The sequence below is a fragment of the Struthio camelus genome, chromosome 1, assembly GCF_040807025.1.
Source record: "Struthio camelus isolate bStrCam1 chromosome 1, bStrCam1.hap1, whole genome shotgun sequence".
NCBI classification, from domain to species: domain Eukaryota; kingdom Metazoa; phylum Chordata; class Aves; order Struthioniformes; family Struthionidae; genus Struthio; species Struthio camelus.
The window spans coordinates 193,883,618-193,908,307 of NC_090942.1; the positions used below are offsets into that span (position 1 = coordinate 193,883,618).

General features: G+C 42.2%; 1 protein-coding gene across 10 annotated transcripts in view; it reads right to left on the reverse strand.

Annotated features, from left to right (window-relative positions):
- Nucleotides 1-24,690, reverse strand: part of ATP7B (ATPase copper transporting beta) — a 49,510-nt gene that overhangs the window by 5,353 nt on the left and 19,467 nt on the right. For 5 of the 10 annotated variants that reach the window (XM_068929914.1, XM_068929913.1, XM_068929915.1 and 2 more), the window contains 17 exons: nt 22,377-23,598; nt 20,935-21,171; nt 19,488-19,651; nt 18,214-18,375; nt 16,634-16,710; nt 16,103-16,277; nt 15,290-15,523; nt 15,001-15,092; nt 14,735-14,862; nt 12,463-12,617; nt 12,109-12,243; nt 10,764-10,958; nt 9,041-9,223; nt 3,693-3,891; nt 2,195-2,347; nt 704-846; nt 10-66 (listed from right to left, as the gene is read on the reverse strand). In XM_068929914.1, the coding sequence (XP_068786015.1) occupies nt 10-66; nt 704-846; nt 2,195-2,347; nt 3,693-3,891; nt 9,041-9,223; nt 10,764-10,958; nt 12,109-12,243; nt 12,463-12,617; nt 14,735-14,862; nt 15,001-15,092; nt 15,290-15,523; nt 16,103-16,277; nt 16,634-16,710; nt 18,214-18,375; nt 19,488-19,651; nt 20,935-21,171; nt 22,377-23,550 (3,663 nt within the window). In that variant the 5' untranslated portion in view covers nt 23,551-23,598. Of the gene's footprint in view, nt 1-9; nt 67-703; nt 847-2,194; nt 2,348-3,692; nt 3,892-9,040; nt 9,224-10,763; nt 10,959-12,108; nt 12,244-12,462; nt 12,618-14,734; nt 14,863-15,000; nt 15,093-15,289; nt 15,524-16,102; nt 16,278-16,633; nt 16,711-18,213; nt 18,376-19,487; nt 19,652-20,934; nt 21,172-22,376; nt 23,599-24,288; nt 24,375-24,690 lie in introns of those variants that run through there. The other 5 variants (XM_009678584.2, XM_009678587.2, XM_009678583.2 and 2 more) reach the window with 2 other exon arrangements.

Below are 24,690 nucleotides of genomic sequence, written 5' to 3' on the forward strand. Positions count from 1 at the left end.
AGAACTCACAACATAGCAGAACCTGTACATCACAGTGCTGGCTGAGTTAGCCGTTTGGTGGGTAACCTGAGAAACAGAAAGTAGCGGAAGGTAGGATAAAAATAGACCAATGCCAAGGGAAAGAGGGAAATGGAGATGCAGAGGGTGGAAATAGAGCTAGACAGAGCAAGATTTTGGCTTTGCTTTTGGAGCAGTGTTAGCTGGTTACAATTTATGAAACCTCATATGAATCCAACCTCTTTTAGAGTGCCCCACTTCATAACAATCATTCTCCCTACTATTATTATGATACTGTTGAAGTCAATGGAAATCTCCTTTCTCTCTACTGGGAACAGGATTGGATCCTAAAGGAACTTCCCTTCATCACTAACAAAAAATAAGATTGCCTTTCAGTGAAGAGAAGCAGAAGGCTTCAGTTCAGGAATGGAACAAGTACTTCAAGAAACTCCATACCCCAGGGGAAGTACTGAATGCTTGTCTCCAATTGCATCTGAGGATTCTTAATGCAGTAGCTGGCCTTTACTACAGCCAGGCTATAAGATCTGGCCTGATTTTCAGCCTAATTAAAAAAAAGATTTTCTTTAATACATCTATGGAAATGCTGAATTCGCACCCCTAATTCAGCAGCTTAAGCAGAGTTTTAGAGCCCCATCTCACATTTTTTTATACACAGACAAGAGGGTTGTGCAACCCTCTTACTTACCTGAGTAGCAATAGCTTTTGCAGTTTTTCTGTTGTCCCCTGTTATCAGCACCACATCTATTCCCATGTTTTTCAGCGTGTGCACAGCAAGGGCTGCCTCCTGCTTGACGGTATCGGCTATTGCGATCATGCCACACAAAGCACCTTCACAAAGAAAGAAACATCCTCTGATAAACAGAGCTGTGGGAAGCAAAGCAGCAGCAAGAGAGCAGGAGTTTCTCTCCATCACACCTTGCTGACTTGTAAAATAAACCATTCTGAGCAATACTCATATTCTTGAACAATTCATATTGCTTGAACAACTGCCTAGAGTTTTCTAAGGTCTGGTCTTTCTCACATACACACTTCTCATTTACCTGTTTCAGATATAACAATACTCTTGCTATTTAGGGACCAGGAGAAAGAGGAGAAGGGGAGCAAACCTTTTAAACATGCCTACGTGAGTCATAGAATTTTTGATATGAACAAATACAACTGTGGGCCAGACAAAGTTTTGGTATTTGTGCCTAGGTCAGATCTTGAAGGCACTCCTGTGGGAGGAAGCAGAAAAGAGTCTCTGGTTTTACATCCCCTAATGTACCATGGATGGCTCTCTACTCCAATGAATTATTTTTGCACAGAAGTGTTGCACCTCTTCCAAGACATATTGACTGAAAGTCGCACCATGTTTCCTTCACGTGATTTACAAAAATCTCACACTGCTTTATTATTGCACATTACCTTTCAAAAGTAAGGGCTAAAGTAAGTTTTGCACCCCTGTATCTTCAGTTGCTATCATTAGCAGTGACAGAAATGCCAACTATACCTCAGCACCCTTATTTTCATGTTAACAGCATTTGATTTTACCGGATCATTGATGGTACCCAGGCTGAGACATACAAGTGCCTCTGAAAATTGCTCTGTGGGAGCAGCAAGAATATTTATTCAGTAACTGAGTCAGAAGCTCCATATCAAGTTCATAGATCCACTGGCAGTCTATCACCATTATACCAGCTGCTGATATTGAGGTATTGTCTAGGATCCCTTTCTGCACAGCACAGAACATAACCCCGTGGCAAAACTCATTCAGTCTAATCTAGTGCTTCCTCTCGTACTTGAGTGATTCAAGCAATTGTCATGTTTATTCACGACATGTTTTGAAATCCATAATGCAGTAGGTCAATTTGTGATCTTTAAGCGATGTAAAGTGATTACGGGACATATGGCACACCTGCACAGGCACTGCTTTTTTGAACAACAGTCCTGGACAACAGGAGGTTCAGAAATTAATACTTATATTAAAAACTCCCCAAGAAAATTTTATAAACATTGTTTTGAGGTGAAAGCTTCTTTTAAGAACACCTTGATACTTAACAGTTCATAAACAGTTTTGTGCTGAAAGATAAGTAGTTTGTCACTAATGCTAAGACATAGATCAATTACTTTAGTTTGCTTTTGTTCTTTCAACTGCAGTATCAATCGATATATATTAAGCCACTTCAACAGCAGTTACCATCTATAGCCACTAGTATGGCAGTCTGTCCTTTGGTTTCATGGTCTGTCATTGCATCGTTAACATCATTTGCAATATGCAAGCCATTGCGTCGCATCCACTCACGATTTCCAATCAACACCGAGTATGTCTGAGAAGCTGATGGACCTTTGTCTACAAACAAAAGAAAATTGAGCAACTTCAAAATTGTGGACACAAGCCAGAGACGTTTAAGAAGACAGTGTCAAGCTGCATTAGCTACAGAAAGATACTCTGGAGACATTTTCTTAAATTTTTTTGAGTTCTGCCAATGACCATATCCATGACACTTTATCTGGTGACCTGTCAAATGGCATTAAGCGTTGTTCAAAGTGCTGCTGTCACGTTCAGCCAAAAACTCATAGACGCTATTTGAAGACAGCCTCATAAAACTTTTCTGCTTCAAGACTCACTTCTGTGCTTGTTTATACAGAAGTACGCAGGAGAACAGTGGCATGAGCTTAATGGAAGTACTCACATACATTTGTCCTTGCACATTTGCATTGTTTTTTTAAAAGGTTCAGTATTCACATTTCATAAATGTCATGCTGTATTGTTCTCACAACCAATGACTTATTTTAAATATAAAAGGCATTTTTAGTTTTAAAAAAAAGTGGTTTTGTTCTAATAACCAATAAAAACAACTTGTAGATTACCTCATTATGGTAAGAAAATATTACATTAGCACCATTCACAAATGGCACAGTTCTGATGATTAAAGTCTTTATTTTAATCATTCTAATAGCTTTCCTCAAAAGGTCAGGAAACAGAACGTCTCCTGAATACAACTGATGACCTTCCTGACAAAGGCTTTAAATACTTTTTTTTTCCGTCCTACACTACAAAGGAGCGGAGCGGTTTCCACAGAGCCTGAAACAAAGAGAAATATATTGGCTAAATCAAAACATCAGGCACTGAAACTTGGTTTACAGATTATAATTCACCTTATTATGCATTTACTGAATAGAATTTTTTTAAGTAAGTGCCTTGAGAGATACTTGAAAAGAAAATGAAAGGTCCAAGTTAATATGGAACTGAAAGGTAGGATATAAAATGCAGCATTAAGATAACAGATGAAAAAGGTAACTGCTCTACACGGGAAGATAGTGCTAATTAGCAGACTTCGCTCTCTGTCGGATCATTTTGTTTTCCTAAAAGGAATTTGCTGGGTATGCCTTATTGCCTATTTATTGTATGGACTTTTTGAGCACCCATTTAAATGCACCTAAAATCCTTCTTTAGAAGCATTTAAATCCTTCTTTAGGTTTCTGAATTCCAAACAGATTGAGAGTAGAGGGAGGAGAGAGTTTCAGTTTTCCTCAAGGTGTATTTTATCCCTCACATTCCTTGCCTCGTTCTGCCATTAATCTACCTTTCTATTGTTCCTAGTCTGGTAGGACTGTTTTACACTGATCGGCACTGTTGGTTCATTGTGTAGCCCTCACACTGCAACTGGCAGTCGCTTTGGAGGCAGACGTACCATTTGATTCAGAGAGCATGATCAGAGTGTTATCTCCCAGGGGATCGCGGCCGTCCCCGCTCCTGTTAGCGTCCTGTTTATCGAGGCACTCCTCGGCCATGCCCAGGACAGCTTCAATGCCACCGACTTTGCAGCTGATTCCACAGCCTGGGACTGCCTGAAAATCTGTGCAGTAGCCCAGGCTCTGAGTGCCCAGCTCCTGCAGACATAATCAGAGTTTATAATCAGTTTGTGTTGTCACTGTGTTGTACAAATATCAGATAGCTCCTACTGAAAAGAGGCCTCATTCCTCCTCTTTCAGATAACTGATTGACTGAAAAGCATCATGGACTATCAGTAGCACAGAAATAAAAAGAAGGATCTTCTGGATGTGTTGTGCTTTAGACTACTGGAAAGGGACTGCTACACAAATCACATCCATATCTCAACCCTAGCACCAACAAACCATAAAGGATGACTTCTCCAGGTAGTTCAAGAACCTAGCAGTTACAAAGGTGGCTCATGACATCAGCTATGATGAGGAAGCGAAGAGAAATACCATAATAATAAACCATAAAGCTTCTGAGAAGAAGCAACTTATAATCAGCCTCACAGACAACTGGCTGCAGAGGATCAGGCTTTTTATTTGTATTTTTTTTTGTATAAGTACACCAAAAACTGTATCTAATTATTGCAGTGATCTAACAGAATGACGATACCAAGGAAATTGGGTCTTACTGTTGAGTAAGAGGGAGAAGATAGTGAATATATTCAGGCTGAGAGAATGAAATTCCCAGGACACTCTGAATTACAAAAGGAATGGAAAAAAACACTCATGTATAAACACGTTATTCTCGGTTATCTCTGGAATCCAGAATTAACTGCACCTTTCAGAGTGACCTCCATACAATTTAGGAATGATAAGGCTAGTAGTAAAAATTTCAGCAAGAGGTATAGCACTGTAATTCATACTAGCAACGATCCAGTAATGACCCATGCATGTGATAATTACGGAAGTGTCATGGGAACAAAATAAGCAGATTTGAAAACAGAAAGTGTAAAATGTAAGACAGGCACCTGCATCATTACCCATACTCTCTTTTTCCTTCTAAATATGTATGTTAATTTCTAAACTTTACTGCTAAAGATTTATCATTTGATATTCATACTGTCGCCAATTACTTTTTTCCACAAATCAACTAATGGCCAGAAGCCCAGTGACTTGTCTTACCAGGAAGATATTTCCTGCAAACAGGAAAGGGGAGCTAGGCAAGGACAACTACAGGAGGCCTTAACTTCTCCTGGGAGAAGCTCTAGCTACATGCAGCTGCTGCTAAGGAGTTCTCTTGGCTGCCCCTGATCAGAGGGAGTTGGGGCCTTTGAAACAGGTGGCCCTTGATTAGTGTGGCTCAAGCACCCTGTGAGCCAGTGCTAGACAGAGGCCTATATAAGAGCCAGGCCTAAAGTGCAGCTCCTGGAGGCAGTGAACAGATGCAGCAGTTTGTGCAGCAGGGTGCAAGATGGCACCTTTGTTTGCAATCTTAGCAGTGTATGCTTCCTCAGGTACGGTCATGACATGCTGCAGAGCATGTTCCCCAGTAGCTGTTGGAGTTGCTGCATCGGCTGTGTCTGAGGCTTCAACCCAGACAGACCCTCTGACAGCAGATGCAGCTCTACAGGTGTCAGTCTGCAGGGAGTGCCTGGGGCCTCTCCACGAGACCTGGGCTATCAGTCAGCTCTCCCGCAGAAGGTGTGCTGTGGTTGATCAGCTGTATGGCCAGGTAAAGGAGTTATGGGAGGAAGTCAGTAGGCTGCATAGTATCCAAGAAGATAAGCAAGAGATAGACGGTATTCTCAGAGACTGTGCAGCTCCAGGAGTCCCAACCCCCCACAGCAGTGGAGCTGCCAGAGGGCTCTGTGCTATGTGAAATGGTACATCATAACACTGTTAAAGAAGGTTGGAAACTGGTCACTCCTTGTAGAAGGAGAAAGGCTCTTGCTCATCCTCAAGACTTACCCTTGAAGAACAGGTTTAGTGCCCTCCAGGCTGAGGAGGAACTGGGCATGGCTTCAAGGGAAGCAACAGGCCTGAAAGACCCTGTGCCATGTGGGAACACCCGGAAGAAGCAGGGAGTGATTGTTGTGGGTAACTCCCTGCTGCAGGGGACAAAGGAATCTATCTGCTGACCGGACCTCTTGTCTAGAGAGGTTTCCTGCCTGCCAGGGGCTCAAATGTGAGATGTCATAGAAAGACTGCCAAGGCTTGTCCATGCATCAGACTATTACCCTCTGCTGCTCTTTGATGTGGGTACTAATGACACCAAGGGCAAATTGGAAACCATCAAACAGGATTTCAGAGCACTGGGGATGGTGGTCAAGGGTCTGGGAGCCCAGATCAATCCTCTCCTCAATCCTGCCTGTGAGGGGGAAAGATGGGAGGAGGAGTAGATGGATTTTCAAAGTTAACAACTGCACCACTGGTGTTGGCAGCAGAGTTTTGGTTTCTATGACCATGGGACCCCGTTTGAAGATCAACAGCTGATGGAGAGAGATGGGATCCACCTCACTAAGCGGGGCACATGTATCTTTGCCAACCAGTTGGCCAGCTTGGTAAGGAGCGCTTTAAACTAGGAAAGATGGGGGAAGGAGAGAGTTACAGAGACAGGGCAGTCAGCAAAACACAGCTCAAGTCAGCCTCCAGCGGGTGCCTGCAGCTGGGGAAGTGTGCTCAGGACATGACTATGGAGGATCCTCTTGCACCTCTCCTGCGAAACCTGCATGCTCGATTGCCTCTCTGAAATGCCTGGACACCAATGCGCGCAGCATGGGGAATAAACAGGAAGAATTAGAGATCTGTGTGCGGTTGCAGGGCCATGATATCACTGCAGTTACAGAGACATGGTGGGATAGCTCACATGACTGGAATGCTGTCATGGATGGCTATGTGCTTTTTAGGAAAGACAGGCCAGGAAGGCGAGGTGATGGAGCTGCCCTTTATGTGAGGGAGCAACTAGAATGTATGGAGCTCTGCCTCGGGGTGGGTGAAGAGCGAGTTGAGAGCTTATAGATAAGGATTAAAGGGCAGGCTAACATGGCTGACACTCTTGTGGGGGTTTACTGCAGGCCACCTGACCAGGAAGAGGAAGTTGATGAGGCCTTCTACAGACAGCTGGAAGCAGCCTCATAATTACAGGCCCTGGTTCTCATGGGGGACTTCAACCACCCTGACATCTGCTGGGAAGACAGCACAGCGAGGCACAAACAGTCCAGGGGGTTCCTGCAGAGCATTGATGATAACTTCTTGACATAGCTGGTGGAGAAGCTGAGGAGAGGTGTGCTGCTAGACCTTGTACTAACAAACAAAGAAGGTCTAGTTGGAGATGTGAAGGTTGGGAGCAGCCTTGGCTGCAGTGACCAGGAGGTGGTGGAGTTCAGGATCCTGAGAGGAGGAAGAAAGGCAATAAGTAGGATTGCAACCCTGGACTTCAGGAGAGCTGACTTTGGCCTCTTCACAAACCTACCTGGAGGAATCCCATGGGTTAGGACCCTAGAAGGAAGGGGGGCCCAGGAGAGCTGGTTCATATTCAAGCATCACTTCCTCCAGGCTCAGGACGGGTGCAACCCTATGAGCAAGAAGTCCAGCAAAGCGGGCAGGAGACCTGCATGGATGAGCAAGGAACTCCTGGCAAAACTCCAACAGAAGAAGGAAGTCTACAGAATGTGGAAGAGGGGACAGGCCACTCGGAAGGAATATACAGACACTGACAGAGTATGCAGGGATATGATGAGGAAGGCTAAGGCCCGTTTGGAATTAAATCTGGCAAGGGATGTCAAGGACAACAAGAAGGGCTTCTTCAAATATATCAACAGCAAAAGGAAGACTAGGGAAAACGTGGGCCCGCTGCTGAATGGGGCGGGTGCCCTGGTGACGAAGGATACAGAGAAGGCAGAGTTGCTGAATGCCGCCTTTGCTTCAGTCTTCACTGCTAAGGCCAGCCCTCAGGAATTCCTGACCCTCGGGACAAGAGAGAAAGTCTGGAGAAAGGAAGACTCTCCCTTGGTCAAGGAGGATCGGGTTAGAGATCATTTGGGCAAACCTGACATCCGCAAATCCATGGGCCCCGATGGGATGCACCCATGAGTGCTGAGGGAGCTGGCGGATGTTACTGCTAGGCCACTCTCCATCATCTTTGAAAGGTCATGTCAGGAAGAGCATTGCCAGCAGGTCGAGGGAGGTGATCCTCCCCCTCTCCTCAGCCTTGGGGACGCCACATCTGGAGTGCTGGGTCCAATTCTCAGCTCCCCAGTACAAGAGAGACATGGCACTGCTGGAGAGAGTCCAGCAGAGGACTACAAAGATGATGAGGGGACTGGAGCGCCTCTCCTATGCAGAAAGGCTGCGAGAGCTGGGCCTGTTCAGCCTGGAGAAGAGAAGACTGAAAGAGGATGTCATCAATGTGCACAAGTATCTGAAGGGGGGGGTGTCGAGAGGATGGGGCCAGACTATTTTCAGTGGTGTCCAGCAACTGGACAAGAGGCAACGGGCACAAACTGAACCACAGGACCTTCCATCTGAACATGAGGAAAAACTTCTTTCCTGTGAGGGTGAGGGAGCACTGGAACAGGTTGCCCAGAGAGGTTGCGGAGTCTCTTTCCCTGGAGATATTCAAAACCCACCCGGACACGATCCTGTGCAACGTGCTCTAGGTGACCCTGCTTGAGCAGGGGAGTTGGACTAGCTGATCTCCAGAGGTCCCTTCCAACCTTGGCCATTCTGTCATTTAACCCACACTTCCTATTTGGGTTACTATTTGTGCTTTTATTCCTCTTGAAACATTTGAGGAACACAAGCAATATATAAATGACCTTTGAGGATTTGCAAAATTTGCAAAGATGAGTAATCTACTCATTTGTGAAAGTCACAAATATCACAGTTTAATATTCAGGTTTGTTTTAAAGCTTTTTGCCTAACCTATTCAGATAAGGAAGTGACTAACAGAAGTGACTACAGTCAGGTAATATGTGGAATGTCACCACACACATTTGCTTTCTGATATTATTTCAAATGTAAGTACTCCTCCTCCACATATTCTATAATCCTTCTTTTCTCTAGATACCTCTTATGTGGGGGAAAACTTGGTAAAATTTTGCTTGAGAACTCCAAAACTTTACCGGATTAGAAAAGCAAAGCTTAGAATATGCCTTCTAGGTATTGCCCAGAGTAAGGTGCAAGATCATAAAATCTGCCAGCTTTTCAGCCTATTACTTTTCAGCCAGGCTCTTCCCTCTGGGACTAGTTCCTCTGATGCAACATTGCTGCATTCACACAGATCCCCTCAGGCCTTGGATGAAATAGAAAAGCAAGGTACCTCTTTGCAATATTTAGTGACTGCCACTCCTAAAGGATGTTCACTGCTGGCTTCTGCAGTGCCAACCACGGCTAGTACCTTCTTCAGAGGCAGCAGAGCTGTCTCTCCCATCAAGAGCACCCGCATGACTTTAGGAACTCCGCAGGTGATGGTCCCAGTTTTATCAAACATCACAGTCTTGATCTGCAAGAAATAAACCAGGGTTACTGCCAAGGCCCTGTGAGCATAGGCATTCTCATATGTTCTGCACACATAAATACAGGCCAGACCTCAACAATCAGCTGACTGTATCCACACCAAGAGAGAATAAACCTACAAAAGCTAGAGAATCCTGCACCTTGAATTGTCCATGTGGTAGCTCTCCTTATGTTTTCTTATTCATTTCCCATACAGTGATTTCACTGAAGCTATAATATTTACCATCGTGTATCTATATCAGTATCTCAGACAACAGAATTGTTGCAGTGCATAATAATTGCTTGTACTGGCCTTTACTAACAGACACTTGTGTGTGTGTGCACACGTGTGTATTAATTCACATGTAGGTTTCACATAATGGTAGCTTAATCACTTTTACCATATGGTATACAATGCAGGTAAGGCCTTTACCAAAACAGAGCATTTCTATTCTAAACAATAAACAATAGCATTTAGAAAAGAGGATTCAAGACATTATTTGGAGATAAAGCAGCTCTAAAAAATTCCAGACATAACAATCAGTCTGAAACCGACCTCACACTATTCACCAAATTCAACAATCAAGTGTCATCCAGCTCAGTGGGTCCAGAGGAATCCAGCAATGAACCAAGAAAAACAGCCCCACATACACCAAAACCTGCAGTTAGACTCAACTGTAATCCAGAAATGTGAACCAAAAAGCTCTGCAAGCTGGGCATTATTCCCATACTGCCTAACCCACCAACCTTGCAGAATCCAACCGGTCATTTAATTCCCCAAATCCTGACTCTAGCCCTACTTAGAACCAGAGGTAAAAAAAAGTAACACTTACTAGCAGCCTTTTTCTGCTTTTTGCAAAGCCTTGTAAAGACTTCTGGCGTATACTTTATAATGTCCCCTAAGAAGTAGTATTATAATTAGTCTGAATAACTTATTCCCATTCTTAACTATCCTTTTCAGGTAAAAAGTTCTCCCTGTGTCTAACCCCGGTTTCCCGTAGCATGGTTTAAACTCATTTCTTCTTTTTATTGGCTGTGGACATGTTAAACCATGCATTCTCTTCCTCTTTTCATCAATTTCTTCTGCCTTTGAAGGGATTTTTCATCTCTCTTCTCCATCTTTTTTTCTCCGAACAACCTCAGATCATTCCATTTTCCTCCTGCATCCTATATTTTAAACCACTGATCACAAACAATATATATTTCACCTCAGCCCTTTGAGGAAGGAGGGAACACACGGGGTTATCACTGTCTTCCACAGAAGAGGTAAAGTGAGGGCAGAAGCCAGACTTCTCTCAAGGCCATGTGGAACAGCAGCAGCCTAGCTGACATTAGATTTCAGGAACTGCTGCCTTTCCATGCTTTGCTGTGACTACTTTGAATTGTGGAGAAAGAAGGTCGGACCCATCTTCTTTATCTTAATGAATTGCAGCCGAATTTAAAAAAGGTCTTGCAGTCTTTCTCTAGACCAGTGAGATTTCCGGTGAAATCGTGTTTTATGTAGCAACAAGTGGGTAAACTACAAAAGTACAAAACAAACTGTTCACCTTGTGTGCCATTTCCAGGGGTTTTCCGCCTTTGATGAGAATACCATTCTGTGCTGCAACTCCCGTGCCTACCATCACAGCCGTAGGGGTAGCCAAGCCTAAAGAACAGGGGCACGCGATGCTCAGCACAGTGATTGAGGTCTGAAATGCAAACCGCAGTATGACTTCAGCTTTTGAAATGTGTTTGTTCTGATTCTGCAAGAAGAGGGAGGAGAAAAAAAGAAAAAAGACATATGCATGTTTGCTGATAGGAGATAGCACAGGTGTACAATCAATCATAGTCATTTCAAAAAACACATTTACCTGGAAGCCTCCAGGATAGGAAAGCAAAGTATTATTATTACTGTAACAGTAGAGAAAGGTCAATGGTATGAATTGTTTATGGTATTGTTTTCTGGCAGTTTTTGCTGTTCAAGAACACATAATGCTTCAGAAATTCCTCTTGGACACCTTCACCTATTTAAGTAATACACCCCACAGAGCACACATCTAAACAGGGCACAACAGTCTGGTAAGGCTGCAAAAATTGCCTTATGTCCCGGGCACACTGGACACATCAGCTACAGGCCAGTGTTTGAAGAGCAAATCCTGCTCAGAAGGCTACTTGCAGAGGCTGTCCCCTGTGCAGGCAGAGGAAGACCTCCGGGAGACGGAAGAAGCAGAGTTCTGCTCCACAGAGAGGTGCGTGCTCAGTAACTCCAGGAAAGCTGCAGAACGACTGCTCTTGAGTCTCTCTTTCTGTTATGAACACAAACTATTTCTATACAACACCCAGGCACACTCCCCATCCAGGGGGACACAGCAGAATTACCCCTTACACTAAGGGGTGAGACAGAGTGACTCTGCTCTCGGGCTACCAGGTGACGACACAACTTGCTGCCGTTTCCCTTATAGTCTAGTAAAGGTGAACCCTATTTCCCGGTGCACAGTTCCCCTCAGCTGCTGAGCGTAAAGGCACATCCTAAACACAACAGAAGCTAGTCTTCTCCTCTAAAGCCAAACCCACTATCTGCTATCAGGAACAAGGATGTTTAAATATTTTCCAGGCATGAGAGCAATTTCTCAGCTCCCTACAAGCCAGCTATGGATCATATTTAATCCTGATATAATGCCAATAATTTCAGCCTGTAGGAAACTCATGTAGAACTAAGGGGCAAATGGACAGGTATATTTAGACCAGCTGATAGATTCTAATTAGCATAATTATCTGTTCTGTATAGAAAACAACACATTGTACAGAAGTACTTGCCAGGTTTGCAACATTAAACCCCGCACACGGAAGACAGGCTAATTACACTGGGAGATATACTAACAACAAAATCCAACTCTCAGTGAAATTACTTACTGGAAAATATTTCTGAATAATATCGAAATTTATAAAACCAATTGTGATCCATACTATCAATGTCACTGTTGAAATGATGATGATAAATGGAACAAAATATCCACTAAACTTATCTGCCAGTTGCTGGATGGGTGCCTATAAAAAAGAAAAACAGGTATTTGGATGTTTTAATGATCAAAACACATAAATATGCACTGTTCATGAAAATATCTAATAGTCTTTATCTGATCCTTTTTTGAACTGTGGAAAAGCATGTTTTTCCGAACCTTGCAACCATGTCAAAATATAGACTCTTTTCTGATTTAATCAAAATTTGTAAATAAGGTTTTCCTTTTCTCTTTTTATTATTTTTACCTTTGACATTTGAGCTTCTTCCACCAATTTCACAATTTGTGACAGGGTAGTGTCATTCCCAACATGAGTTGCATTAACAAGAACTGAGCCATGTGCATTTATAGAACCAGCAATCACTGTGCTCCCAGGCTTTTTAGTGACTGGCATAGCTTCCCCTGGGAAGAAAAGGTATGAATAAATGAGCCAGACTAGTGCAAATATCTGTGATAACAATTAACACAGTCCATTAATGCACAGTTCTTTGTGTGCTACCAAAATCAGTATTCTAAACAATAAGAAGAAGAAATCATGCATTTTATATCTCTGTCTAGTGAGGACATTTGTAAGTGGTGTCATACTTCTATAAACCCTTTTCCAGGTTTAGTTTCACAGCAAATGCCTTAGCTAAAATGTCTTGGGCTCTTCCTTCTCGTCCCGTCCAAGATCCAGGGCTCCCAGTCTCCAGACGCTTGGTCCCCACCTACAAACCCCAGGGGTGTTTCTTTCCCTCAGACAGAACACAGATGCTGGCACCCTGCTCTGATATGTGATTGTGCTCAACATAGGTGAACAGTCTCCACTCCCAGATTTTCCTAAATTAGTCAGGTGACAGTTTACAAAGCCTTCACCGGAGCCTGGAGACAAACGGGAGGGGAGGTGTTCTTATTAATTGCGCATCTCAGCCAAGAAATGTATCTCAAAAAAACGGTCAAAGGGAGCGGGTTACTGGGAGAGAAGAAAGATACTTCTGGGGCACCCAAGATTCAGGCTAATAAGAGAGCAAGAGAGAAAAATTCAGGATAAAATTTGTCTGAGTATTATGTGCCTAAAAACCATGATTTGGCACCAGCACAGGTTAAAAGTGCAGAACCTGCAGACTGTGAATGGGAAGACACAGTACAGATCCTCAAAATACTCCACTTGGAAGCAGTATAGGAAAAACAGATGGCTCAGCCAGCACTGTGTTCTGTGATCGCACTTAGAAAACAGGTCGGAAACTAGATCTTATGCCTTATGCTTTCCTGCTTTCCTCATGTAGAAATGTTTAGCAATACAAAATCAGCAGATGAAGTCAGTGTGGGCCATAAAATGCACTTCCCAGCTCTTTAATTACTTTGTAAATGAAGGAATTTGGGCAGGGTCTTAGTTGATTAACTAGACAATAATCAGTTTAATATTTAAAAACACAAGGCTGAGCAGTCCTCTGTTAAATGCAGACAGCTGCCTGCAATATCACTACCCTGCTCAGTGCAATAACCACCAGAAACCTCCAAAGCTGGGGGTGGATGGAAACCAGAAGTCTTGTTCCGGAACGTAAGAGCCCTGACCCTTGGGTTAAAAGTAGCCATTCTGCTCTGAACCACCAAGCTACAGCTTGTCCTGGCTTTTTGACAGATCACTAGTGGAGGAAGAAGGCAAACTTTATTGATTCCAACCTCCTAGCCAAAACGGGTCAGGAACAAATTGATCGTAAAAGGAACTTCTAAGAATTCCTTCAATTCATACATTTGCACGGCCATGGCAGATTGAGCAACTTGTCTCCACTTCCACCTCTTGCAGCTTTCCAAGACTACAAAACTTGTCATTGTGGCAAAACTCCTGTTCTCTCACTGTCTTTTCAAGAACACTAGCTCTACAAAATCTGTATTTTCTCTCTTCGTAGGGTTAGTGAAAACAGCTGGTTCTCTTAATTTTAAGGGTATCTCTGTTCCTCAGCTGAAATAAATACGTAACTAAAACATGCAAGTCAGTGATGATGTTAAGTTTTTAGATCCTTTAACATATTTGTAAGAGTTGCACAAACAAATATACATAAAATAAAGTGAAAATTTCACAAGCTGTGAAAAAGTCCTGTGATGCTTAAAAAGCACCACTTCGTGAGGCTTGCTTTCTCTCTCCTGCCTCACTTGGCAGCCCCTGTCGGAAGCCCCTTCTGGTTCCCATGCACAAACACTTCAACATATCAGCATTATTTCCTCATTGCCCTTCAGAAGTTACTTCTGAAAAGGTATCATTTCTGCAAATAAATTTTAGACGAAACTCCCACCAGATCCCTGGAATAATAACAGAAGTGTTTAGACTTCACCCACCCTGTCAGTATGTTAGTAAAAGGAACCAAATTGGCAGAGATTCCTCAGTTTTTTTGGGTGTACTCAGACACAGGGTTTGGATTCAAGCTCACAAAAGCCAGGCACTGCGTACATTAAACTTGGAGGTTATTCAGATAACAGCTTTTCGTTTGGGTCTTTTTACAGAAGATTCTGCTTTTTTGCCTAAGCGTAAGGAAAGTTACCCGTAATAAGAGACTCATCTGCCATAGAATTGCCTTCAATGACTTTTCCATCCACTGGGAACTTTCCACCAGGAACAACCTTTACGATATCACCTCGTTGAACTAATTCAACAGCTACCTGCTCTTCCCTGTAAAAGACACAAGTAGAACAGACAGATCATTTATGCCATCAGCTTCAAAAGCATAATAACGCTTTAACATTAAATGCATCAAGCCTAGCCAGTGCATCCAGGCAGGCTGAAGGGTTTTGATGAATAAATATGTACCTGACGATAGAGTGGTCAGGTCCAAGAGTCACCACAGTTGCTTCTGTGGCTTGAAGAGATATCAGCTTAGCAAGAGCTTCTGAGGTCTTACTCTAAGAAACATGGACAAATGCTTGAGATATATTGAGCTACATAAATGCTGATGTTCTAGTTAAAACAATGATCCGTGAGCTCTGAATGACCAAAATGGCTACTACTTCCATCAGAAACGTTTGACTAAAAATTCACCTAAATAGCTTCACTCTGTTCTTGTTGGAAATACACAGTATTTAGTGTGTAGATGAGTTACCTTTGCTATGTGTTCCAGCCATCTCCCAAGGGCAATGAATACAAACAGCATTGGAGGTGTGTCAAAGAAAGTGATAGGGCTTTTCTCCGCCTTTTCAGCTATCGCTACCATCAGGATCACACATGAATACACATAAGCAATAGTCGTGGCCAGTACAATCAGCACATCCATATTGGCTGTCCTGTGCTTCAGTGATTTGTAAGCTTGTACGTAGAAGTACCATCCACCAAGAAACTGTTGATGTAAGCACATACAGACTCTCATTAAAATCACAGCAGAGGAAAGCAGGGAGTACATCATACTACCTATAGCAGAATTATAAACATGTTATAGATAAGGGAAGGGATTCTTATCCCGTGCTGGTTTTATATTGATATAACTTTAGTGGAGCTGTCCACTAGGAGACTGATTGCATTGTCATCCTTGCATTCACCCTTCCTTGTTCTCAAAAGAACTCTGCAAGCTAAATATTGTCACCTTTTTCTCATGCAATGGGGAAAAAAAGAATAGAAATTTAAGAGATTTACCTACAGTTACCCAGGCGGTTTGCAGCTGATCAGTTTTTTTAATTGTTCTAACCTTATGTTCCCATTTGGAAAAGTCACTGACACAACTTTGGCACAAGTGAGTATTGTGAGAAATTACCTAATCAATAATTTATAGGCAAGTGCCACTTCATTCTGCGTAGGTTGTACAGACACGAGGCCAGGCATAACCCACTAAAGCTTTCTAGTTGCCTAACTCTTTCCACATCAGATTAAATAAACAGGAGATGAAAAGAAAGCAAATACCTAAGAAATGGTGCGGACATACCTGAACAAAAGTGCACAGGACAAAGAAGAGAAGATTTAAAACAGATAATCCAGGAATGAGATTCTGTTCCAGCACCATAGATCCGTGGTGCTCGCCATCAGGTATTAGCATATAAATCATTAGGATTAAGACAGGGATACCAAACACTAGGCTGCACAAGAAAGATTTCCTCCACCTGAAAAGTAGAACCTGTAAATCACCAGCAGTAATACACCCTAGTAGTACACCGGCCAAACACTGTGCTCACAGTACAGAGTTAGAGGTATTAGTACTGTACTAACACAGAGCTTGGGATATTTCACTACTTCACTCCAGGACAATTGCACTGCCCCCTACATGCTTAAATGCCATAGACCTCTATCTAAAGTAAAATTAATGACAATGGACATAAAAGTACTTGCACCAAACAGCAAATCACAATCTTCAATATGCTTTACATAAGTTAAATTAACTAGGGAAAGTGAGGGGGGTGAGTGACAAGAGATAATCTATATGATATCATTAGTGAGAGAGAGAAAGAGAAATACTTACTGCTGAATTTCCTTTTTATGATCCAAGTTATGTGCATTAGGTACTCTTCTAGCCAAGGAAGCATGAAAGCCAATTTCCTTTTTATTAGAAAAGGGGCAAAGGGGAGAAGAGTTAGTTTTTATTAAACTAACAGTATTACTTATCACATACTTAAATGACACTACTTTTAGAAGAAATTAACAGAAATGTCAGAAAAGGACACCCTTCCATATTTAATAAATGCCAACTTCTTATTTATTTTTAGATTCTGCCAACATGAGAGGATGTTCCAGACAGTATTGATAACAATGGAACAAAACTCAAAACGTGGACTGGAAAGGATTTCTGCTGTCTCTTCATGGACACAATCACAATGCAGCAAACGTCCTGTTTTTTTTTTAAAGCATAGACAGCTCACACTGACAGCTGGAATCCTGCTGTTCTCCTTCCCAAGGGAATTTTACGCCCTTTGATCTCCACTGAAATAAGTACAACAGAAGGGACATACCATAAAGGAAGGTATAAATGTATACAAGCCCCTGGTCTAGTCAACCTTTCTAGCACGTCCTTAACACTGCAGCAGAGTAAACACACCTGAAGTTGAATATCAAAATGGTCGGACCTAGTTTAAACCTAGAGAACAATACACTGCGGGCAAAGTAGCCTGTTTTGGGCACAGCGAATTTTAACTGAGACTTCAGAGTTACTGCAGAAAAAGAAACAGAAGAACCCACTCTTGCAAGTATAACACATTTAAACCTCATAGCTGCATTAAGAGACACTTCTGTGGCAAGACGCACTTTACGGAACTACTCTGTTGGGCTGAACAGTCTAATATTTACATATTTACATGTTAATCACTACTGCTGCATCAGTGCTGGGTGCGTTTTCTGAGAAAATATTATAGGCCATGAAAGGAACAGTCTCTGCAGTTCCCCTGACGATTCTCTGTGCATGCCTCATATGATGAGTTTCTTTGCTTCTGGTCAGGGAGGGAACAAAAAATGTTGTTAAAACGTGGGCCCTGACAATCTCCCAGTAGTATTTATGATCCACATCGTTACTGGTAAACTGGGATTTTTTCTTTAGGAGCTGTATCACAAGTTGTTTTGCTTCAAACAGTTCTCCTCTGAATTGACATGGGAATAAACGTCAGTGCACACAAAGATGTGTATTACTTGTGGTGCTAACTGGATTTAGTTCCCTGCTATTGCCAAACTTCTTTTACAGTCTCTTTAATGGCAGGAGAAAGCAGTATTTTTTCCGAAACATGAACACTTCACTGAAACGACTGGAATTCAGGGAGACATGATTCTACACACAGAACAGCCAGAATGGGGACATGACACTTTTCCCAGATATAGGTAAGAAAGGAGGGTTTCGTTGCTGTTTTTCAGGTGTGCTTTTAGGGTAACAACCCAGGAGGTTACACACTTCTGTGAGGCAGGGCAGCTTCACCACACAGGCAAGAACATGAAAGCATATAGCAATAACCATACATGACCTGCAACAGTCAGTAAAACCTCTCAAATACCAGCTGCTTCATTTTCTTAGTAACTTCACCTTATAAATGTTCTTATAAAAAAAGTTCTAAAACCTACCTCAATTATTTTTATAATATCTCGAGGTCCAGTAATTTCAGGATCAAACTGGATGTGAGCTTTGCAAGTAGCAAGGGCAACCGAGGCATAAAATATGCCATTAGTTCTCATAAGTCTGGATTCAATGTTGTGAACGCAAGAAGCACAAGTCATCCCCGTAATCTAAACAGAACATGATTTGATGTATGGTTAGCAGTCTCTGGAATCGGCAGCAGCCTCTTTTCACCATTAATGTTGAAAAAGAACCAGTACACTTGTCATTTTGGGTTTTGCTTTGTTTTTTTTTCTCTCCAGCAACGCTACTGCTTGCTCACACTAGGAAGTCTTACTGAAGGGTAAAAGAACTTGAACACAGAGATGCAGGTTTCAGTGTTCAAGGATGTTTATTGCTGTTTTCAATGAACTCAATATTCACCCAATAGTTATGGATGAATTTGAGGCAAAGCCTCCTCTTGTTACCAGGTTATAAACATGTTAATGACTGCTCAAGCTCTGCTGGTACTGACCCAAGGCCTCAGCATGAAGAGTTCGTAGGGCTGTCTTAAATGAAACAAAGCTGAGAACATAATGACCCACTTTTATTTTAAAATTCTGCCACCAGCAGTCATATTCACAGCCACATATTTATGTAGCAGCACTGGTAATATAGTATTAAATGTAATAGTATAGCTAACAGTCATATCAGCAACTATATTAACATTGCCTAAATCAAACTCTACATGAGTAACTTCATCTTGCCAACCTGAATTTCTTGTGGCTTCAAAAAGGCACGTTCCCACTTTCTGGTCTAACTACCGGCATAATCGCAGACTGTTGCTATGTGTCTGCGTAGTAGACATATTTGAGAAAATAAAACCGGACTTCTGAAGAATCTGTCCATAGGATGAACAATTCACTAACTGCACCCAAGGATCTCAGACCTCTATACAAAGCACTGGGCATTAGCATCATGTACTTGATGATAAATTCTCAGGTGCTCAGAGTCTGTACCGTTGACCAAAGTGCCTTCGCAGGACAGTACTGTTTTATTTTTCCTTACTAGAAAAAGTCAATTCTATACATACATCTACCAACTTTTATTTCAGCACCTTTAGACACGTTCCTCTAAGACAAATTGATTTCATCTTTACAGTAACTAAGGAATATCTATGCTACCTGCTGGAACTGAACTGCTGAAGCCACAACTCCTTAAATGAAAACATTTGCAAGAAAAAGCTTCTTCCAAACCTGACATCTCCAAATCCAACATATAATTTCAAATACACATTACTTACAAGAAGCTCCACACTTCCTTCTGTTTCAGTATGATCTTCTATGACAGTAGCTTCGAAACCCAAATTCTGAATCAGCTGTGCTATTTCAAGAGGCTGTATGAACTCTGGCTTGTATTTTATCTCTGCTTTACCTGCCATCAGTGCTACCAGCACTGAAACAATACCTGCAGTGGCAACAATCAAAAATGTTAGATATGGTAGCTCCTTTGGGAAAAGCAAAACAAAACAAAACACCATTACAAGTGAATGTCAAGGTAGGCCGTAGCAACATAAAGATGTTTTATGCTTAGTAATCTCGCTCTGTCTCCTTCTAGTGTTGCTTCCTGGGTACAACAGCAAAGTTGTTACTGGGATCTAGCCCTTCTGAAGTTCCCTTTAGCAATGAGAGGAACTGCAAAAGTCAGAGAGGGAAGGAGGCAAGTCTTGCTAAGGTCTAACAAACTAAAAAAGAAGTTCATAAGCAATCTTTGCACTGATTTCTATAAGCTCTACCCTGGACGCTTTAAATGTGGAAAGCCCTAAACAAGCCCCAGAACATAAAGCTAGGCCCTTTCTTTTCTTTTTTCTCTCTTCTCTTCTCTTCGCTTCGATCTCTCCTCTTTCCTCTTTTCTTTCTTCTTTTTTCTTTTCCTTTCCCTCCCTTCCCTTTCCTTCCCTTCCCTTCCCTTCCCTTCTTTTCCCTTCCCTTCCCTTCCCTTCGCTTCCCTTCCCTTCCCTTCTCTACAGCAACACATAAATCTAAATTTAGAACCTAAAAGCAAAGCGTAAAATCACAGGCAACAAAATCATTCCAGAAGTGCTAATAGTTTCTCGGAGTTTTATCCCCTTCACGAGGAGGTAGGGGAGACAGGAATGAATAAGCAAACCCCTTGGTAATGCAAGGTGATGCAGGCAGCTCTGAGGCTCTTCTCTCTATGACCTCTAAGGCCAGAGGAAAGCCAGTTCCAGTCTGCAGACCTCTAGCCTAATAAGCAATGCTGTGTCTGAGCTAATATAATTACCCAGGTACCGGGGCCACGCATTTTACTTGCACCTCCTTGTGCAAACGTGCCCTGAAAGGTAGGTTTCACATCACAAATGTGTCAAAGCTCTTAATAGCTCTGGAGAGGATGGATTGCTGTGTAAAGCAACAAGGCCCCGCAAACTAAATGAGAATAATCCTTCCACTCTTGCCTTGAGCCTTATTTGGATTCTGACCATATTGCAATAACTTAATGTTATGAAAAAAGTATGTCCATCAGGTATGCCCATCAACTTTTCTGCTCACTCACAGAATAAATGCTGTAGGATAGTCAGATAAGGATGTTGTTACATTAGCACTGAGAATATTTAGTCTATTTAACCTCAAGATGTTCTAACATATCCACTTCCATGAACCACACAGAATGCCTTTTCTGCCTGGTAGTAGTCCCTTACAGACTCATTACCGGAATGTTAAAGTTATTACCGTCTTCTTTCTGCAGATTTCTTTCAATAGTAGACACACATGACGCACAGGTCATGCCTGTGATTTGTAAAAAACACTTTTCGGCTGTCATTCCACTGGGCTGGTTTGGCATATCTGGGCCAGGACTCTCTGGAACAGCATCTGCACTGCAGCCTTGGTAAGGAGATTTTGGAGCTTGAGGCTGCACCATGGCGCTGCTGGCATCAGATCGATGCACATTTTCTCCAGTAATGGTATCTTGAATAAACACACAATGAACAGGACAAACACTATCTACAGTGCTATAGGATGATGCAGAACAATAAGCAAGACATGTATTTATTGATCACGCAAAGTCTTTTAGATGTTTGAAAGGCAACATGTTAATCTTGGACTCTTCTTAGAAATGATATAGACCATTACCATGCCTACAACAATATACCCATACCAGTAATCCTGCACCACCATTTAACTCTAACTCTACAGAACTGTTTTTCCAGTGTCAAATGGCAAACGATTCCCTCCAATTTCAGTACAGAAGGTTTGTGCAAAGGGGCAAGAGTTGCTTTTGAGCATTTTAAATACAAGGTTCCCTTCCTTTTCCACAGCTCTCCCCCGACTAGATCACAAAACAAATAAATCATAATTAAATACCAGTATATGCACTCCTCCTCTTTCATAGCCGTCCCTACAGATTCAGAGGGATTGGTCCCAGGAGTAAAGCTAACAGCATTCGGTCTCCTGTGATTGAACTAATTCATTCCAGGTAAACCACATCAGTATCTCAAAGCAAATCTGTTCTGAGTGGAAGCAGATAAATACTCCTGCTTTTGAAATTTGCTAGAGAGGAGATTATGCACCATGGCAACTACTTAACCATTAGGCACAGGTACAAAAGTACAAACTGTGCTGCAGTTGACATGTAAAAGCAATATCTTCTCTCACCAAAGAGAAAGGGCATGTTGCCATTTATCTTGCTGAAAGTAAGACTTAAGTCCCTGGTAAAAATACTTGAGAAATAAAGGTGAAAGATTAGGACACTAGAAAGAAATTTCAGATAGAAAAGAAGTGGTTTTAAACGAAACGTATTTCATTAAGTTTGTATCTTTTAGGACTTTAGAATATAAATTAAAATATTTGGTTTGACAGATCTACTTTGGCAGCTTGTAGATATAGGAGGAAACCTACTTCAGTGGGTAAGGGGATCTGCTATTTAAAAGACATCGTACGAACTTCCAAACTTTTTAGCTTCATAATGTAAGTCAACTCTTCCGCCCACTAGTGCAGTTATTAGGGGCTGAACTAAAGCACTTCACAGCTGAAAGCGCTCTCCCTTGCTAGGTGAGATCAGACCAGCCCCTTAAAAAAGATAATACCAATGCAATGTTTTAAAACTCTCTGTCAAGTAGAGAGTCTCACGGCCCAGCTTGCAATGCTATTCACGGAAGAAAAAACACTGTTACCTGTGAGAACTGACGCGTCAAACCCCATGTCTTCTATGGCAGCTCTTAATTCTTCTCCATTAGTTACAGTTGAATCATAACATATGGTGCCAGTCTTTTCAGCTAGAGAAACTGCTATATGTTGCACTCCTTTTCTCTGTGATATCATCCCTTCTATGGACTGCACGCAAGAATTGCAGGTCATTCCGTCAATCCTAATAACAGCTGTGCATGTTGTATCTGTTAGCTGCTCTCTGAAGAGATCACAGAGCAAAGCAGGTGACAAAGATGCTCTGCTATTTGCTTCTGAACTGCTAAGGAGGCATACTTTAAAGTTTCCAGGTGGAAGAGACTCAATAGCTTGCTGCAAAGATGACAGGGTAATTAAATTGGGGCTATACTGTACTACAGCACGCTTTTGCTCCAAAGACACCTTAATGCTTTGTATGCCTGGGAGAGCCGCTATATTTCCTTCGATATTTCTGACGCAAGACTTGCAGTGCATGCCTTCTATTTGTACTGTAGCTGTGCTGCTCATCTGGACAGCCAGTGGGACCACCCCACCGCTGTCTTGACACGCTGCGGTTGTCTGGGTGGTTGTATTCTGCAGGCGTCCTACATCAAGCATATCAAGCTTCAAAGGGGCTGATTTACTCTTAATGGTGCAGTCATATCCCAGGTTACTGATATGGCTCTTGAGGTCTTTGGGCTGAATGATGTAAGGATAGTAAGCAATAATTGCTTCCTGGTTACCAAGTGACACCTTGATTCTTACCACACCGTTCAGTTTCCTCATGTTCCCCTCGATGCTGCTGACACAGGACTGGCATGTCATGCCTTCTATCCGAAGCTTAATTACTGCCTCTCTTGAGCACGGCACACTTAAGGACGACGGTGTTGATCTCTCTTCTGCTATGTTCGCATCAAAGCCCATATCCTGAATTTCCTGGCAAATCTGTTCAGGACTTACTTCTGACTCTACATACTTGATTACCGCACTGTTCTGCTCGAGGGAGACTTTAATGCTCACAACACCTTTCACCTTGGAAATTTGACCTTCTATTGACTGCACACAAGACTGGCAAGTCATGCCCAGAACATTGATTGCAACAGTGTGGGTTTGGGAAGATGAAGAGGGCACCGTTTCAAAGCTCTCCTCGTAGCCCATGTTGTCAAAAGCAAAACTCTGTTTCATTGTGGGTTCCCACGCACAGCTGGAAGGAGAATCAGTCTTCGACAGAGCCTAAAGAGGAAAGGGAAAAATAAAAATAAAATGCATGTATCTTCACCTCTGCAAAAGCAGCATGCCTAGAAGTGCAGTGCATTCCACTGGAACACATCACAAAGTTAATTTACATGCTGAAAATATTACCAGTTAGCTATGTACACAATCATGAATCAGACCCCTTAAACTTCTCTTGGGCTGCAATTCTAAAGATATTCAAGTAGGGATATAAAAGCAAAGTTGTCTGAACATTCCCAATCCAGTCATTTAAAATTTGAACTCTCCGCGGCCACAGAGCACATTCGTTATGCAACCTAAGCTCTGCTCTTCAGAGCACATGGTCACCTGCCCAAAGGTTCACAGGTGAAAGTAGTCTAAACGACTTTCAACAGATGTCCGGAGCCAGTTCGCTTTGGCCAAGCCACTGTTGCTCACCAGGAGTTAAGAAAGAAAGAAAGAAAAGAAAACAGGTTCAACAATTACCCAAGAGTCTGAATCAGTAGGTGCAATAATATCTGAAGAGCTGTATGTATGCACACAAGTGTCTGCGTTGTCTGCATACCTATGGATCTTCTAATTTAAAATCTATATCTGACACATACTAAGAAAAAACTTGTATCATAGGTGGATATTTTCACTACAGTTTAGTTTCTTCTGCCTCTTTGCAAGGCACCTAATAAAGGGCACAAATTGAGCTACAGAACTCACTGGTTTGATTCAATAGCAGTTTTCAGGACACACAGCCAGTGTTGAAGTAGGTCAGCCAGAAGCGGACTATCCATCAGTCAGATCACAGACTCCACAGTACTTCTACAGTTTGGTGTAGTTCGGTTCAATTGAATATGAGATAACATTAATATGAATATGAAATAACAAAAAAGCAGAGCATAGATCCTGTCATCAAAGTTAACTGCTGACACCAAGAGTTTCGGAAGATTTAAAAGGGGAGGGACAGCTTCAAGACTGTTAGTTTTTGCAGACGGAACATTAAAATTCACGTTCGGGATCTAAGGTGACCTTAACTCCTAAAAACAAAGATGAAAGCTACTATGAAGAATCTATGATCTTGTATCTGCCGAGGCCGCGGAACCGCCACTATTTGACATATTG